The sequence below is a fragment of the Mercenaria mercenaria genome, chromosome 17 (genome assembly GCF_021730395.1).
Source record: "Mercenaria mercenaria strain notata chromosome 17, MADL_Memer_1, whole genome shotgun sequence".
NCBI lineage: Eukaryota > Metazoa > Mollusca > Bivalvia > Venerida > Veneridae > Mercenaria > Mercenaria mercenaria.
In genome coordinates, this window is record NC_069377.1 from 4,029,781 (window position 1) to 4,049,303 (window position 19,523).

The window sequence follows — 19,523 nt, forward strand, 5'->3', positions numbered from 1 at the left end:
TAAAGTTTCACGTGATCTGGTAATGCCGTTTCCTACAATTTCATTGGATATTTGGAAAGCGTCACTCTTTCAGAAAACTTTACTTAGAGTAACCTCCCTTATCAATAAATCGGATAAACATTTTGACGATTTTTTAAATAATTAAATTATTTTCTGCTCTACAAATAAGGAGAGGAATGACAAATAACATTGTTTTATATCACATGATATGCTGCATTGCATACATTTTTTTATATTTTCTTTTTGCCATTTTTTTGTTTATTCACTAAAATCTATTGTGCAATAGTGTGTTTCCTACACACTATTCACAGTATTCTATTTATCGTTTCGAATCTATTCATAACCATCTTTAAATGGTCCAAAATAAAAATGTATCCCATATACTCGACGCCGAACAATATCATCGAAAAAGAGCAAAAGCATTTAGGTATTGACATTTTAATGGCAATATACTTTGTACAAAAAACAGACATATTGTTTCAAGATTCTTAGCTGTGTATACAAATAAGATAAAATGTGACTTTTCCATTACTGCTCATAAACAGACTCAATCAAACCGAGTCTGCAATTTTCGCTGTTTGCATTGTTATCGGTGCTTCCGAGGGATCTACTTTCCAGATTTTATTAGAACATGGAAAACCGTTGTACACCAATAACTTCATATTTACTTCTTATTTAGTTCTTGAAATGGAACAGAATATTTTTTTTTTTATATTTGCACAATTTAATATATGTATGAATATTTCAGATAAGGAACGGGTCAATGCATTAATATATGTATAAAAACAAATTATCTAGAAAGTAATATTTTAAGACGTAATTGGACGAATGTTTGGAAATATTAATAGCGTCATCAATGTTCCAAATCGCTTTGCCTTAAACCATTTTGGTTGAATAATATGACATTCGTGCAGTTAAGGAACAATACTCAACATTCATTTAGTTTTGCAAAGTTATTTATAATTATGACTCGATAATCTACATATATATATATTGCTGTCATTGTAAAATACAATGGATGATACATAACTTATACATGCTTACATATGCAATCGGGAGCAAGTTTAAACCAAAGATTGTTTTCCAAAACTTTATAAACCCGTTTTATCTGAGAGACAAACACATTGAAAACATCTTAAAATTGCATAATTCTGGAAACGAAACACAGCACTGTCACACCCTTTATGGCTCCATTCGGATATAGCTTTCCAGAGTACGTTTCTTGCTATGGAGGAGCCGTATACGAACGCAAGCATAATATGCTATTCCGAACATGACCCCCTATACATGGATTTAAGTGATATAACAGTTATGCAAGAGTAATACAAAACACGAGTATGTGGAAGTGTTATTTTGACCTTCTGAAGTGGAAACGACATACAGAATTGCTCTTCTCCGTCCGTGTATATGAACGAATAAGTAAGAGAGCGGATACTTATCAATGGATACCATTTGATTGACAGCCACTAAACTTTAGAAAATGATAACTGGTAAATAGAGTTAGGTACCTTGATTTTAATTTTTGATTCTGGTCCGCCAGTTGCGCTGTTGCGGCCCCTCATTTAGTCCAAATGCGTACTTGATCCTACTATGACAGACATTCATCTTCTTAATTATGTGAAAGAGTCACCAAATTTGAAACATTTTAATTAGGCTTAAGTGACGAGTATGTTTTTGTATCGGACCAGTAACTGCAGAATGATAGCCCTTGATGAAATAAAGTAATTGCCCCAAAGACCCTTAACTGTCAGAAGTACTGATTGGCAAACAGTGGTTAAGTAACGACCCTTAATTAGATTTTAGACATATATGTGAAATATTGTGACACAACCTCGTCGTTAAAAACTATACAGTCAACAAATAACATAAATTTCATGTAAGTCTCAAAGGAGAATAAACATCAATGCTTCTGTTTAGTGAAAAGCGTCAAAGTTGGGACATCCGTATCCTATCGACATAATTCTAGTTTTGTATATGTGTATGCCTTTACCCTCTCTGTAAATGTGAAAAATGTCTTCGAGACAACGTCGTGACACACTGATCATGACCCCGAGGTTTAGACAATCAAATGCCGGTCCGTGAGCTCTGCATTCTAGCTCGACACTCATTTCTTACTATGAAAGATTGATTTCGATTGCCGTTCTCGGCATTCCAGCTCTGTATTATTTTGTTCAGCTACAAAAATTTGGATATCGATGGCCGAGCTTAGCATTTCATCTCGGCATTTGGTTTTCTCTATATAAATGTGAAGCAGATAGCTAATCTCAGAGCCATCTTCATACACATTACTGAACGTAGAGTGCGGATCCGGACTATTCTGTACTTCGTAGTGCTCTTAATATCTTAAATGAATAAAGAGACCGAGGAGCTATATGCGGGACAGTGCTACAAGTGTTCCATGTATAGCTCCAATTTTAGTTAGGGAGCTATATATAAAGAATATAGGTACGTAAGAGCTGTACACGAATACGTTCTCCGAATATAGCTTCCGGAGGAGCTATTTCCGAAGGGAGCCATAAAGGATGTGTCACAGCGTTGTTATATAAATCTAAAGCATCGAGGTTTCAACGAATATTTTACGTTTATGAATAGAAAATGTAATTTATTAAAGTATTGTATCAGATTCGTTTTTAGCTGACATTTACATAATATATCAATTTGTTGTATGCATGGAATCTTGATATTCGGTAAATGTCTCGGAATAAAAAGACATGCACTTAAAAAATGGAATAAATATCACTTATTTGGGAATGCAACAATATCATCATGAAAGTACATGTACGTGTGAATGAACATGAAACAGTTTTATTAGATTTTTTTACACTTCGCTTGTAGTTTTGCATCAGTACCACGTTTTAGTTAGTTAAAAATACAAATGTAAATCTCAGGACATTTTTCATCTATTGGAACTTCGAGCAGAACGTATTGAACTTCTTCTTGATGCTGTAATTCCAGGAGGAACCAAACTAACTGTAAAATAAAGAAAACTACAAGTTACTCATCAGAATATCTATTCAGATGGATTGAAAAATGCCATATTTAGTAACTGAAATGATACAAGATAGACGAGAGATTAATTATGATATACTTTCTAACCAATAGTATATTTATTCCAGCATTGCTTATGCACGTTGGTTTAATAAATGATAGGGACTTTAAAGGCACTGACCTCCAGAGTTTGGCTAAAAATGATTTTTCTTTAAAATTGAAGTTTGGTCATATTATGAACAATAGTATATGCGTTTTTAAAATATGCCCTTGTCGGGAATCGTTCCAGCACCTCCGCAGCAATAAAGATTTATTTCGCCGTCGTTACCAATACCGCTTTGGAGGATTTTGTGTGTAATTCGAGTTTATTATAGATATTTATAATCAAGGTAGTTTGCCTCGAGTAAAGCGTTACAAACGCTTTTTATATTTTCATTGTAAAGATTTGTAAAAACATTTAATTCTAATGTGTTTCCATAACATAGTCTGTTAGTAATTAAGTTCTTAAGAAATATAGCATTGATTTCCAGATATCTAAAAAAATATTGTTTTCGTACGATCTGGAGGTCTCTCCCTTGAAAGGTTACAAGTATAACAATGATGCCATCTTCATGTCCAGTGTGAATGCGTATTTGAATCTAATATTGTAGATTACATTTCAACAATGTCCAAAACTACTTAATTTTATAAAACTTGTGTGCAAAAATTTCAAAACTTGCTTCATGTTTTTAGAAGTAAGCATTATATCAAATGAAAAATATTCAAAAATGGTTTGCATTTAAACAATCGATCAATTAGTCTCTTAGGTACAGCCGATTCAAACTAATCTTATTTGCATAAATTGCTGAACATATACCTTTTCTATTTCGTTTCGGTAAATTTTGATCAAAGGAATGTCTATGTGGTGTTAGGCTGTCACGTGACTGTACTGACGTTTCTTCATCTGAGACATTATCAATTACATTATCATCGTTGGCATTATCGATACTATCTATAGATAATTTACGAGGATCAGGAATTGGAGATTCTTCTGTGAACACGACGCTGATGCCAACTTTTCCGTTCTTCCCATTATCTGTTTTAAAAAAAGAGAAATGAAGAAATGTAACACAAGCCGTAAGATGATTTATTTCTTATATTACTATGCAGAACCTATGAACGCAAAAATAAATTTGACCATAAAATACATAACATAGTTTACTAAATGCAATACGTGTTAAGATATGTCAAAATATTACAAGAGCTAGGAAAACAATTTAATACTTGAATATTATTTTATGTATCAACTCTCATGAATATGGTTGTGAACTTTTGACTAATCATGGTTTTATATTATATTAGAGGCAGTCATGAATTACCTGCATAAGTCAAACACAAAACTTTGTCCTGTCAATCTTACTCACTTTAAATAGGGGTAAGCTTGTTTTATCAGAATAAATCAAATACAAAAGCTTTGTTTTCATAAAACGTACTTGATTTAAATACATATATTACTGATTAAACATGACAAATTCTTCACCAAAACAGAACTGATTACAAAAGGCAGTATTACGATGTTATGCTACGTAGACTAAAGCGGCAGTTCACTAATGCAAGACAGTATGCTCACATTATAGTTTACGCAACAAATTCACTAGCAATGGTTTATTCACTAGTAAACCCCAAGTACACCTTCAAATATAATATTCACCGGTGTTTCATCTCAACATGCATACGTAATAAAGTTTCTTCTATCATATTTGTTTATGTTTGTTTTTAGACAATAATCAACCATATTATTTACAAAAATGATATTGAGAATGAAGATGAATGCCAAAAGTAGCACCCATAAAACAAACAGTTCTGAACTATATGTTGCCAGCACAGATTAACAAAATAAATTTCTGCCAGCAACTTTTCACTGTGCTTTCATGATTTAGACATTCTGGAAACAAACAAACTTTAACAAATCAACAAGCTCTGAAGACTTGTGTTCCCAATAGGGATATTTATCTTATTGCTTTGTTTTATTAGTATTTGACATTAATACATTATTATTATACCAGATTTATATAGCGCCCTTTTCATGATAAACACGTTCAAAAGCGCTTTACAGCAGCTGCAGCCACAGAGGGCGCGAAATCATCCTCTACTAGTACAGACACAGAGCGATCTGACCAGAGGGACAGAGTGAGATAAAGCCCCCAGAACAGACAGAGAGAACTTTTCAGATACAGACGTGCCCGGCTAACTTAGCCTAGCTCTTTTCGAATAGAAAGTCTGGTTCTTTAACGTGCCCGGTGTATACATTGCCTGTTTACGCAAGGAAACATATATCTTTTCATATTTTAGCTCCCTCTTATGACGATAAAATGTTTTTTTCTACTTGTTTTTAGAGTTTAAAATAAAAAGACAGACAGTAAACATGAATTTCTGAATTTAAAAAGTTTCTGCTATTTTACATTGGTTACATAGATAGAGCTAGATGATAAAATAAATGTTAGGATATACTTACAGGAAGCAATCACCAGTAATTGAAAAAAATACAACAAATTTGTACACTGTATAAAAACATGAAACACTATTACTTCTCATTTGTGCAGCATAATAAGATCAAACTTTTTAAATACTAACAATTATGATTAAAACTATTTAACTCAATGTTTTATCAAAACTACATAAGACCTTAAGACTCCGAACGAAACGACCTACACCTCTGCCCATTTCTGAAATGTGCCTCATCTAGAAGAGACCGTCTCCAGAAATGTTTCTTGCAACTTTGGGGACAGAAAAAAAGTCATATTATTACGTCTCATTTAAGACAACGATTTACAAAACAACAGCATATTTATACAGGACATGTATCTAGATATTATATAACGATAGCGTGGATAAAGACAAAAAATATCGCACACTGATAAAAGGATAGAAAGAGTTAAAAGAGTTTAAAATGAACTATGAATTTTTCCTCGAGTTAAATAATCAATGTAAGATGTCGCACAATAATGAAAAAGTTAAAACGCAACTATGAATTTTTCCTCGAGTTAAATAATCAATGTAAGATGTCGCACAATAATGAAAAAGTTAAAACGCAACTATGAATTTTCCGTCGAGACAAATAAACTATGTAATATATCATACACTGATGAAAGACAAAGAACTTTCTCTCAAGATAAAAAATCTATGTAAGATAACGCATACTGATCAAAGATGTAAAGTTGAACTATGAATTTTTCACTCATTTTATGATACTGCACATGGATAAAAGAGTTTAAGCTGAACTATGAAATATACCACACACTGATAAATGAATCAAGTTGAACTATGGATATTTCCTGGAGATAAATAATCAATGTAAGATATCGTATACTGATAAAACAGTAATAAAAAAGTTGAAGCTGAACTATAAGTTTACCCTCGGCATCGGTAATTAATGAATCAATGTGCTATTTCAATTAGTGTTTAAAAACAGTGAAAAGTTTCTATTAATAGTTGAGATACGAAAAATATGCAATTAAAATATATGATAGACAAAACAAACGTCAAGGAACACGTTCTGTGAAATATGGTGTACAATGTGATACAAAGATCTGTAGATATTAGTAAATTCCTGATAATGTTAGAGTGTTTTTAAAAACTTAGTAATTTCCTTGGTAGAATGTCGAGCGGCCAGCATAATAGTGTACACTAAAGTAGAGGAATTTTCACGGACCGTTTTAAGCGTTTTAAATAACTACAGAAATAACTACAGAAATATAATTCAAATTATTGATCAATGAATAAACCGACTATTTTTCACAAATGGACTTGTGTTTTCTTTACCATTAAATCTTAGATGCTTTGACCAGTCTAAAGAGGTTACAAAGTACATTAAGATTATTTTAATGTACATGTTAAAATAAATACAATTAAGGAACTAATTTCTTATCGCAATATATCCCGGCTAAAGCTGAAACTGAAAAACTAGTTCTGCATCTACGAAATTGTTATATCAATACTAAAGTGTAGCGCGAAAAGAACAAAATTTATAATAACATTTTAGCATATATGACATGATTTTCTATTATCTACGAGATACCAAAATCAAGAATTATACAAACTAGATATCGTGCTGTGACTACTTCATACAAGTGAGCGGACAAAGTGAGATGTATATAATACATTCATACACGTACGCATTTTCTATATTCTTATATCACATACACCGGCCTATGCAAATATTCTAGCGAAAGCAGTTCTAAAATTACTTACTTTATCGTACATAAGAAACATACCGGTATAACAATTGTCATACGACACAATGACACCAGTTTCTAACAATGCTGGCCGAGGGTATGTGGCACCAAAAGAAATAACTGTGCTATATATGTTTCACAAAACGCTATTCTATAATACATGTATTAATTTATTACATAGCATTTTATTTATACCGATATTCTATTTTGTTTGCTAAAACAATACTTGCGGTACAAAGATATAGGCAAACTGATGCTTTTATGATACTAAATCAATCTCTGATTTTGTTATGCCAGCCAATTTTTGAGCCTTTGTACTTAACCGCGAATAGGGTACTTTTCGCATTACTTTTACTTAGTGATTACACAGAAACCATTGACATTTTCTAGGCATTGCTTACTAAATTTTTTTCGCGAGTTGCTCTGTTTGCAATTATTTGGAAAAGGAATTCCATCATAAATATTGTCTAAATGAGGGATTTCCATTCCCTCATCTTTGCTAACAGTGCAACTCGCTTAAAGATCTTATTTCTATTGCTGTTATTGGCATTCGCTTGTTTTGTAAAGTATTATTTATAGGAAAATGTCAAAAGGTTTTGTCTATAATATGTAGCTAATCCGTATCAATCTATACAATGCTAAACAATCTGTAATAATATCTATATAGCATAGAATGCAACGAAGCAACAGAATAGAAGACACGGTTCATAAGTGGTTATGAAATGTGCAACACCCCTCTCGCCCCCTGGCACTGGCTTAAGCGCAATTCTATTATAATAAAACTAAATGTACTCCATGACCCAAAGTACAAGAAAATATAACAACATGTGAGTGATCAGTAGTAGTTGGTACAACATGATATATTGTTGTTCTTTAAATGTATCTATATATATATTGCTTTTACAAAACAAAACATCGGTATAAATATCAGATATGCTGTATTTGAAAAGGTACCTGATTCCTATCGTCTGCTTAATTTACTTTTATCCGACCAGACACCAAGAATCAGATAAACCTTTTCTGCTTCAGAAAAAATGTTACGTGTTATCTCTAATTCATATATAGGGGTTAGAGTTGCTCGACCTCCCGAATATAAACCTTACCCTTAGCCCCTTCTCTCTTCCTCGATATTAAACAATGTTGATTTTGCCTTTCTTGCACCTGAACAAGTATTAGTTTCAATAAATCTAGCTTTAATATGCATATTATACTTAACTAAATGCACCTTTTGAATTTTTTTATATCAACGAGTTCCAACGCCAATGCCCCCTTTGTGCAAATCATTTACTGAATGTACAGATTTTAAATAATGTACATGTACATGTTAAATGCACAGTTACATCTTTGTTTTGTCTGATATAAGCCAAAATATTATCTGACCATACATACAGTATTTATTGCCACAGAATTGTTGGTAATAACATGAAGTTAAAACTGAATAATTAACCGAAATGAAATAACTAACAGTTAATATTTACATATTTTAGAATCTACTTTATTATAATAACCGTCAGTAAAAGTCAGTAGAACAATATAAATGCAAAAAAGTATTTTTAAGCTTAATATCGTTTTATGCACAATGGAAATTTTCATTGGAAGTTAAGACAGTAGGTGACATTTAATAAGCAAACTTTGATCATTAGTCTATCTATAAAAAGGGAAAATTAAAAGCAACAAATAAAAATTGAATAAAGAAAGAAATTGACGTATGCACATTATTTTAACCCTTAGCCTGCTGCAGGCGAATTTAACAGCCTTTGCAAACAGCTAGGAACCAGATCAGACGCCGATTAAATCGGCGTCTGATCAGGTTCCAAGCTGTTTGCTACTCTGACAATATTTCTTCCAATTTTGGAGCAAACAGAATGAACTTTACAATTTTAGCAGACGACATTTGCAGCAGACGACAATTTACCTAGCACGCTAAAGGTTAAAACGCTTACACATCGGTGGAGCCGACTTCCGCTTGCCTCTTACTGATGAAAGAAATGAAGATAAATTGCAATACTGCTGCAGTATGCCATAAAGGAGTTAATAGCATATATAAACAACAGTGATCGAAATGCATCACCTATTGTGCAGATATATATTCAACTAGGGTATACCAAAAATTAATATTCCGATATTTTTACGTTCAATATTACTTTGATTATGTGAAATGGAAAGTTAAAGTAATTCACTTATTACCGTAGACTGCTGAACGAAGAGGTAATTTAGAGTTTAAGTAATAATAGATGCTAGAATTTAAAAATCAGTGGCGACGTTGGGTTTCGCTGGAATAAGAAATAGCTGGCTTTTAAAGGATGTGTCATGTTTGACAGAAGAATTGAAACACCGAAAACAGTATTATTAGAGTAATATGAAATATAGTAGTAGGCGCTATCATTTGCAACGAATTTTCTCCACTGATCTGAAAATAGAGATTGTTTTCGTCATTGAATTTCGCGATAAGGAGAACAAACGAGTCAGGGCTTAAAAACGAAAACTAGATGTTGGCCATGTATTGCTGATCTTTTGAAAAATGAACCTTAAAACACGTTATTTTTTTTTGTTTTTCTTTTATTGCAGGTGTGTGGTAACAGACCTTGCTGTGAAACTTTGAATACCATTTAGTCGGCTTTTGTTCCAGGAGCTTTGTTTCTAGTCTCCAGTAATGACAAGACAATGAATCTTGACATAAGACACGAACGCAGTTTTAAAGCCTTATTGAATACTGTACTTTTTGAGTGCGTCTCGTTCCATACATTAACATTTGAAACTATATCTAATTTGAGCAATCCGGCCACCAGCTCAAATAAAAGCCGATAGTAATACAGCGTAATAATTAAGCATACTCCATTTGATTGGATATTACACAATTGTAAGTCATGAACAATATCATCACGGGCGCCTGGCATACAGATAAATTGTTTTCATCAGTTTACAGACGATCTAATTAAGGAAAATGTACTTAAATGTGTAATGGAGTGTTACTGTTCGCTCGTTTTACACGGGAAATGTTTATAATGTCTAATCAAAACTAAAACTAACTGTATGTGTATCCAACAGTTGCACAACACTTCTATGTTAACATTCTGTATACTTACAATATGTTTCATTTATCTCCTTGAATTTATCTGAAACAAAAAGAAAAATCTCCTTGAATTTATCTGAAACAAAATGAAAACATGTCACTTGAAAACATTGTAAATGTGAGTACAAATAATAGAGTTTAAAATACAATTTCAGTTGTTCTAAGTATTGTGTCATTGGTTTACAAACTTATGTTCACTGACGTTAAAATTATGCTTGTTTTCCTTATCAGTCTATTAAAATTGAATAGAAGTTTTATCAGATTGGACCAATTTTTCCATGTGGTGCTTCTACAACTATGATATTTGTTAGTTAATGCATTCGTCTTTGATTTATTCTTAGACGTCTGGAATGGTCGCGGTATATCGATAGGACCTTTCTTGGAAAAAAAACAAAAAACGAAAAAACAATGGCGGAAGCTTAGGAATCTTATGAAGGCCTTTTTTTACCTTTTATCTTGCATTTTTAAATGTTAAATGCACTGGCAGAGAAACAGCTAATGGAATATATAAACCCAATGAAACTCTTTCTAAACGAACGTTTTTTCCGTCGATGAAATACCATTATACGTACTTCATATATATTACAGTCTCAGTTATGCTGAACATTATCATTATAAACGGGCCGTTGTATAGCTTTTACTAAAAAGTTAACCTTGCTTAAGTTTAGAATGACATTTCGTTTAAAAAAGCCGTTCCAATTAATTTTATTCTTCCCATTTCTTGAATGCTGTATCGTGAATAATCCGATAAATGCGCCTGCCTATCAAAATATCACTGAATATTGAAAAGATAAATCTGAACACTTGATATTGTTGAAGATTGCGTAGAAACAACATATATTATCAGATGATAGATTCAGACATCACTCATCTATAGTACGCTTAAGAAGCAAGAAGCTTCTAATCTAAGCTATATTAAGACAGAGCACTTTAACTTGTACTGGAAAAGACATTCAATTTTTTGTTATTACAAAGAAAATACCTATGTAATCATTCTGACTTTTGTACTTTTATTTAACTTCTTAGCACAGAATAGAGCGCACGTAAGCTCTTATTTCTGAAACTTAGCTTACTATTTGCAAGCAAATTTAGCTGAGTTCTCATTTCGCTGCAATATATTTTGAAAAGTGACAGTTTCTTGGTACAAATTTGTAAAATAAATCTAATAATGAAAACTGTATAAAAGCCCCTCATGTAATAGAAATAACGAAGCAGTGGCTTGTTGCTTTTACACTAAACAACTTTCTGCTTATGTTCATTTTGAATCTGCTGAACATAGTTCAGAAGTATTTTAATGTGATTTCACAGGAGGATAATCATCAAACTGATTTGTTAAAGTGTTTTTTTGTTGATGAAACAATATATAAGTGAATACTATGTGGTCTATGCTGTTCTTAGATATTGCAAATACACTGTTTTTATGTCTTGTGCGTTGTAAAATTTCAAACCAGATAACGTTGATAATGTTTCTGTAGCATATATCAGATCTATAGATATGTTTCTATGGAATGTGAATGAGCTGGCATAGGAAAGATATTATTGCAATCGTAATTTTGCATTACATGTCATTAAAATTTCGATAAAATGATTGAAATTTGCAAATTTAACAAGAATCACAAATTTGTCGTGCATAACCCTTTAAATGATTCTGCAAGCATTGTTTACCTTAAGTGTTGCATAACTTTATATGTAGAATGTAACCCTGGGGACATAGAATATGTTTCAACATTTAGGAACTTTATCTTGTTTACTAGCATATTTCTGCTAAACTCCTTACCGAAAATGATTCATACAGGGTTCAAATTGTTAGCTGGTAAATATCCAAACATCCTGACCTATGCTCATTACAGTAATTGACATAACGTTTCGAACTGTTGGCGAGCAACATGATTCAGGTATTCTAGGATAATTAACGGAATGCTAGAATCAAAAAAACTTGGAAGAAAACTTGAGAAAACATTTAATACAAAATATACTCTGAATTCGTTTCTAACGTAGCGAGTTTTTTTTATACCTTACATAATATCATAATGTATACTTGACAAAGAATTTAAGTTTCAAACAGTATGTGTCTATTTTTGTGTACTTATATATTCATCAATGTATTTATGTTTTTGCATCGAGTTTAGAAATGTATAATCAAATAGGGAATAATGTACATACATGCAACTCAGACATTGAAAACCCAAATAGTATATGAATTGGTTTGATTTTTTAAATGAATAGCCCGCTTATAGAGAAATATCAGATATACCAATAAGATAGAAAATATAGTTACAGCTTCTATAAGCAGCACATATGTTCTTTTAGTTTAAACAATATTAAAGAACTTCTTATCATAAACATAGACAAAAGTATATTTGTTTGCTAAGACATAATAGTTTTAAAAGATACATATTGCCTTTAATGTTTTGCATACTTTGTACTTATCAAAGTTTCACTCACAATTAAGTTATATGAGCCGCGCCATGAGAAAACCAACATAGTGGGTTTGCGACCAGCATGGATCCAGACCAGCCTGCGCATCCGCGCAGTCTGGTCAGGCTCCATGCTGTTCGCTAACAGTTTCTCCAATTCCAATAGGCTTTAAAAGCGAACAGCATGGAGCCTGACCAGACTGCGCGGATGCGCAGGCTGGTCTGGATCCATGCTGGTCGCAAACCCACTATGTTGGTTTTCTCATGGCGCGGCTCATATCATTATATCAGTCATGTATCAAAGGAGGGTAATGTCTTAACTTCCTTGAGCACAGTGGTAAGGTATGAATGTCATGCATTCTATTTGCATTCTTTTACAGCTCTTACGTAAATTTTGACTAGTTTAAAGATTGGTTTACAGATTGGTTTACAGATTGGTTTACAGATTGGTTTACAGATTACTCTGCTGTAACAGATACCTCATCTATCAAATAATACTAAGACACAATTAAACAAAATGTTCAGAACATCTTAATATAAATTATTCACAGGGAGTCAGTAGAACAATGGCTAGCAGGTTGAACTACAACGCAGGCGGTCCGGGTTCGATTCCCGGTCGCGGCTGAAATCCCGATTTGTGGTCAGTGCAGGGTGATTTACTTAAGTCGGTATTGTTTCCAGCAGTATCGGCCTAGACTGGATGCTGGGGAGGTAAAGATGACACCTGCGTGGGCTCGGCTGGAAATAAGTTGTTCCATCCATTTCAGGTGGGGACTTTCGTCGACTACCCATGTTAAACAAGAAACTTTACCTTTACCTTATTCTTATTCTGTTTAATTCTGAACATGAAAATAACATGCACATTATACACCATGTACAGAGTTACGGAATGTAAAGAGCAGGTTATAATTATACGGAAAGCATGCATGGATTAGTAAGAAAATTATACCGGGACAACTACCAAAGGCGGAGTCCTCGCTGCTAGTCCTAGGAAGGCTATTTTTGTTTGCTGTAGACTCTTCACTTATTGTATCAGCAACATCTGGGTCAACAAGTGCATTTGCCGCACTTAACAGAGCTTGTTTCTTTGCTTTCTTTGGTAGTTTAAGTCGTGCCTGAGCATGTGTGTAGTAAAGTGTAAAGTTGCTAACTATCACAGGCACTGGTAATGACAACATAAGAAGACCACAAACGGCACATACTGTTCCGATAATATAACCAAGTGCAGTTCTTGGATATAAATCACCATAGCCTAAAAATGAAATTGAAACATTAATAAATTGTTAACATATTTGATTATAACCATTAGGCATACCACATATTATCTTACCTAACTGAAAAACATACACAAACCACACTACTTAAATGATTTGCACGTTCACTTAATAAGAATGTTGTTCAACAAACAGCAGACTTAATAAATATTTTTTGAGCCATCTTAAGTAGGTCATAACATAATTTTGATGTGTAAGAAAAATTCATTTTACACCTAACAGTTTCTTGAAGAAATCATTGCAAAACATCTTAAATATAAAACGATATTATAGATTTCTAAAATGAAAAGCTTTTGCTCTACAAATGAAAGGGATTCTAGAACCAGATGTTTTAGAAAAAATGAAACGATTTATGTTCACATAAAATTAAGAGTCGAAACGTCGGTATATTACAATAAAACGATTAATTTTATTCAGTGTTGGTTGTTAGTTCCACTGTCCTATTTTACCCTTAGTATAAAATTAACAAATTAATGCATAACCACTACTTTACGTTGGGCTGCACTTCCAGCTAAACACATTATCACTTTAAAACTGGATTTTAAAAATAATCGACTGTTATTGTATGGCATTTATTTATGAATGAAGCTTTGGATACATGTGCATATCGCAAAGACTTTCTACATTAATTTTGCAGTAAATATATTGGAATAAAATATTCTAGTGAAATATTGACATCGTATACTTTTAAGCTATTTTGCCACACGTGGTCTTCAAAAGATAATAGGTAAGGGTAGATAAAAAACGTATTTATTGAAACAAATATACACATATACTCGATTCATTTGACTAGATACTCTATAAGTGGTGCATTGTTGTCTAAAAGCCTTTGACGTAATATAGTTTCTACCCTCAGTATTGGAAATTGGAAGAAATAAACAAAGAATTTATAGATAATAGTAAACGATAAAAAACTTGCTTTTGTGTCACTTAAGCAAAGTTGAACATGGAGTTATTACTTACCTAATGTTGTCATTGTAACAACGGCCCACCAAAATCCTCGTGGAATATTTGAAAAGGAATTGACTTCTGCCTCGTCTACTTGTTCAGCATAATAAATCAAACACGCAAATATTAAAACTCCAATTATCAACACTAAGAACAACAGCAACAATTCCTTGGCACTGGCTTTTATCGTATGACCAAGGATTTTCAGTCCGCTCACATGGACTGTCAGTTTGAAAATCCGGAATATCCTTATAAGTCTGAGAGCATTGATGAATCTAAAAGCGATAGAACTTCGAATATCACTATCCACAAGGAGCATAATAAAACACAAGTAACACGGAATGACGACACTGATATCTATCCAACTGAAAACCTGTTTTAAATATTGTTTTCGATCCGGACAGAAAACAATTCTGAGAATATTTTCCACGGTGAAGAAGAAAACACAGATGTATTCAATAATATCCAGAAAGAACATGGGTTTAGTCAGAACCTCCTTATCTCTGACGGTCAGTTTGGAAATGTTTATATTTGGGATCACAGTCTCTCGGAACATGATATGTGATTCGAGGCAGAAAGACATTATGGATACAATCAGAAACGTGAAAGACACAAAAGCAAAAATCTGAAAGAAAAGAAAAATATTTCAGGGTAAAAAGAACTTGAAAACTGATATTTTGTGAAACAATTTTCAATGGGCATTATCTTTTTTATAACTAGTAATTGGAAAGATAAAATGATATTATAGCAGCTTTTTAAGTTTGAGCAGGTCTGTATGTTGTTACTTAAAATCATTTTACAGAAATAATATAACTCTAAAATGGTAATAAAGCATGAAATATCAAATATAAAGCAAACCTTTAAATTGCAAAGGAAAACAAGACATCACTTTTTTAAAAGCTGCAAGCTGATTTTGTTACGGAATATTAATACTCTACCTTTGCAGGCACTGATGACGTTGGCTCGTCTAGCAGTTTCCACATCTGGGGTTTAAATCTTGTCCAAAAAGATTTACTTTCCGGACTGTGTTCTTCAATAATACCAAACTTTTCACGAATGTCCTCTAGATGGCATGACTCCGTATCAGATTCATTGCTATGAACATCACCTGAAGAAGATAATAACAGTAAAAGATAATATTGTTCTCGTAGTTTTTACATATACTATTTTTGTTTTGCTGAATTTAAAGTTACACCGACACAATGAAATTTATTCGGCGGCCTCCCTGTTTTAATGTTTGATTAATGGCCGTTCCGCGCATTATTTCAGGCCTTGGCGGGTGTCTCCAAGCTACATGTAGCTGGATGGCTTCCTCTCGTGACAATAATGTCTTTGTTTAGGCTACAATGGAGCTATTATAACATACATTGTCTTCCCTATAGCATAATTCACGCTCACTAGTGAAAACATTTAATTCTATAATAAATGCTTATTATTGATTGCCCTGAATTTAAGAATCTGGACATTTTTGTTTAATTATATGTGGAAATAAATAGTACTTAGGTTCCTTGTGCTCTTCGCAACGTTAAGCTCGTCAATTGTCTATCCATTTTCACTATGATAAATTGATAAATTCCATTATGTAGATGGTCTGTGAAGGGACTGGCAGGTCATTAATCAGTTACTCAAACTGCTTTCCACTTGTACATAACAGATGGTTTTATAATAGAATCTATAAGAAGATCATTTAGAAGCACAGAACACCACTAAGTAACATTACGGCAGATTAGGTTTGAATTATTTTTGTTCGTAATAGGTTATGGAATGTGGAACGAGATGACCAGATATACGACTTAACACCAAGCAGTAAGGAGCGACTTATTATGACCGTCAGACAGAAGTTAAAGAAATTTGTAGGGTCAAAGCACGTATACTCGTGCAACAATATCTGCGGAATCCTGAGGTATTGGTTGGTGCTCGAACCCTTGTGTTATGCTATTCTTACAAGTCTTAGTCTTCTTAGCCTCTTATCCAATTGACACTTACGCTCTGCGAAATTGTGCCTGTGATGTGACGTCATTATATATCATGGATACACAAACACAATGGAGACGTACGGAAATATCTTTAAAAGTCGACAAATTAATATCGATATAGAATATTACATATATAGTTTAATTTATTCTTCTGACGGTAAAGATTAAAAATTTAACGCCTATATAATCGGTTATTAGATGTTGCACTTTCCAAGTAAAACAGGAGCAATCTGTTTTTGAGCAACAGCTCTTACGCACCCCCCCCCCCCCCCCCCCCCCCCTAATACCGACGTAATCGAATCCTGTTAATATTTTCTTGAATGAACTCAATAATCCTAAATACAAAAAAAAATGCATTATAGGCGTCCTCAGTTTCTTCCTCAGTTTCTTCCATAGATTAAGAAAAAACAACAAAAAAAAAAAAAAAAAAAGACTGGAAAAATATCTACAAACTACTTATGATAAATTGATTGTAGGAATATGGTTATAAATCTGTAAGTTTGAAATTTCTTACAGCATGTAAGGAGTTAAACGGCCTTAAATTACTGCAACTATAAAAAACCTCATATACTGTAACAGTCATATATTAATTAGTCAGATTACATTCACACGCTCTGTGTAAATCTGTAAATTTATGAACTTTATTGGGTCAACCATGTGAAATGATAACAGAACATGTGATTTTAAAAAAGCGATCTTTTACTTTGAGAATCATTGCACTTGGTGTACGAGTGAAAGTGAATACAAAAATACATAGGTCATTTATTTTATTGCGTTGTTTTGCGTTTAGAAATCTAAATTACTAACCAAAAATAGTACAAATTACGTGCAATATCGCTTTCACATTTTTGCAGGTAGACAAATAAAAGTCGTGAAGCGCGACCGTTACAAATAAGAGATAAGATGTTTCGAGGTAATGCATAGATGTTAATCTATTTTCTACAGAACGAACTAAACAGAATACAAGCATATCAAAAAGGTAACTCATTTGTTATAGTCATGACAAGTCCCGATATTTGTTGTAATCTGTTCGGCAATCATTCAGGTTTGCAAAACATCTAAAGTAGCGCAAGACCGATATCGTTTCATATTGTTAAAGAATTTTTGTACTTAGAGCCAAGTTCATATCTATGTTGTCCTCTTAGTCTTCATTCGTGTATTTTTGTTTTTTGTTTTCACTCTTGGCATATGTGTATCATTTACACATCCATACATATACTGCTGTGAGGTTTCACTTGAGGGAGGCTGCGTCCTTAGTCCTTGTAAACATGCATGCATTTTCTGTAGTACATGTATTTTGCCGACTTTGGCTGCAAAACACGGTCTGCATACATCATACGTTACATCTGATAAAACCAATGACTTCTTTTTCGTTTCAATAAAACTGAAAAGTGTTTCTGAAGTGCGACTACGGGATGTTGAATTTCAACACTGCTTAAATTGTTTTGTTTTTCGTGGGAGACTAGCATAAGCACAGGTTTATTATCATAATACACATATGCTAATTCAAAATTCAGGAACTGTAGGAAGCATTTATCATATTTGTTTATGTATCGAACGTTGTTTTCTTATTGCCAATGGAACATTGATAAGAAAACCTTTCTTTAGACCAATTATAAACATTTGCAACACAGTGCCTTTTTATACAAACAAGTCCTAAATTCAGTCGTTATCACGTAACGTGTACTATGTCGAACTTTTTTTTTGGGAAAAATGTAATGCAAAACGTGAAATTTTACAATTCTAACGTACATTTAACAGAAAAGATGTATGTTCATTGTTTCGCTCACAGAAATTTCTTTAAGCGCTGAATAACTTCAACACAGATATTTTGGACTGATTTTTTAAAAAAAATTATACTGTAAACATAACTTAGTTTTCATTAATTAGGGTATTATGGAAGTACGCAATGCTAAAGTTTTCTCCCAGCTGAGATAATGTCGCAGAAAATGTAAGAAATGATACTATTTTAATTAGAACATTTGGTAGTATTATTAAATACGTGTAAAGAACAAGGTCGCTCAATATCAGACCAAAATGTTTTGGGATAATGTATAAATCATATAAGAAATCAATAGATATAATATGAAAATTTTAGATGTTTTTGTTTTCATTGATACAATTTTGAAATTCTTTGCCTCTTAAGACAAAAGAGAGACCATGTTAGTCACTTCTGTTCCTGTATGTCATATAATTATATACCTCTTTCAAAAAATGAGCTTTCAAATCAAATAGTTCATTTTGTAAACCGAGGCAACATTTAAAGCACTTGAATTATTTAGCGAGTAAATGGGTCATCTTATAATGTTCAAAGCCTAAAATGCTAAAGTGATTTCTGATAATGAATCTTTCGCATGCCAAAACGACATCCTTGCACGACTATCAGTATGAGACGCAAAACAACAGTGAAGAAATGTAACTGTATAGAAGTCATTGACTTTAACCAATCTGTCACCGTGCGCCCGACATTTATGTAGGTGTATTAATTAATGCAGACAATGAACATATAAACATGTGTGAATTTTTACGAAGTACTGTTTGCAAAAAACAGTATGCAGTGTAGGAATGACATGAATGTTTGATTATTACCATTCTAAATATTATCTTAATTTCTTTATGAGTATGAATGGCAC

The 19,523-nt window shown here is 32.8% G+C and overlaps 1 protein-coding gene across 13 annotated transcripts in view; it reads right to left on the reverse strand.

The window, feature by feature from the left end:
• Positions 1-422: 422 nt before the first annotated feature.
• LOC123537481 (potassium voltage-gated channel protein Shaw-like) overlaps positions 423-19,523 on the reverse strand; it is a 47,129-nt gene continuing 28,028 nt past the window's right edge. The window contains exons 2-8 of one of the 13 annotated variants that reach the window (XM_045321204.2): positions 15,853-16,022; positions 14,930-15,539; positions 13,654-13,944; positions 10,289-10,318; positions 9,146-9,178; positions 3,845-4,063; positions 423-2,970 (exon numbers count right to left, since the gene is read on the reverse strand). In XM_045321204.2, coding sequence (XP_045177139.1) covers positions 2,897-2,970; positions 3,845-4,063; positions 9,146-9,178; positions 10,289-10,318; positions 13,654-13,944; positions 14,930-15,539; positions 15,853-16,022 — 1,427 coding nt within the window. In that variant the 3' untranslated portion in view covers positions 423-2,896. Of the gene's footprint in view, positions 2,971-3,844; positions 4,064-8,305; positions 8,364-9,145; positions 9,179-10,288; positions 10,352-13,641; positions 13,945-14,929; positions 15,540-15,852; positions 16,023-19,523 lie in introns of those variants that run through there. The other 12 variants (XM_045321202.2, XM_053528829.1, XM_053528832.1 and 9 more) reach the window with 12 other exon arrangements.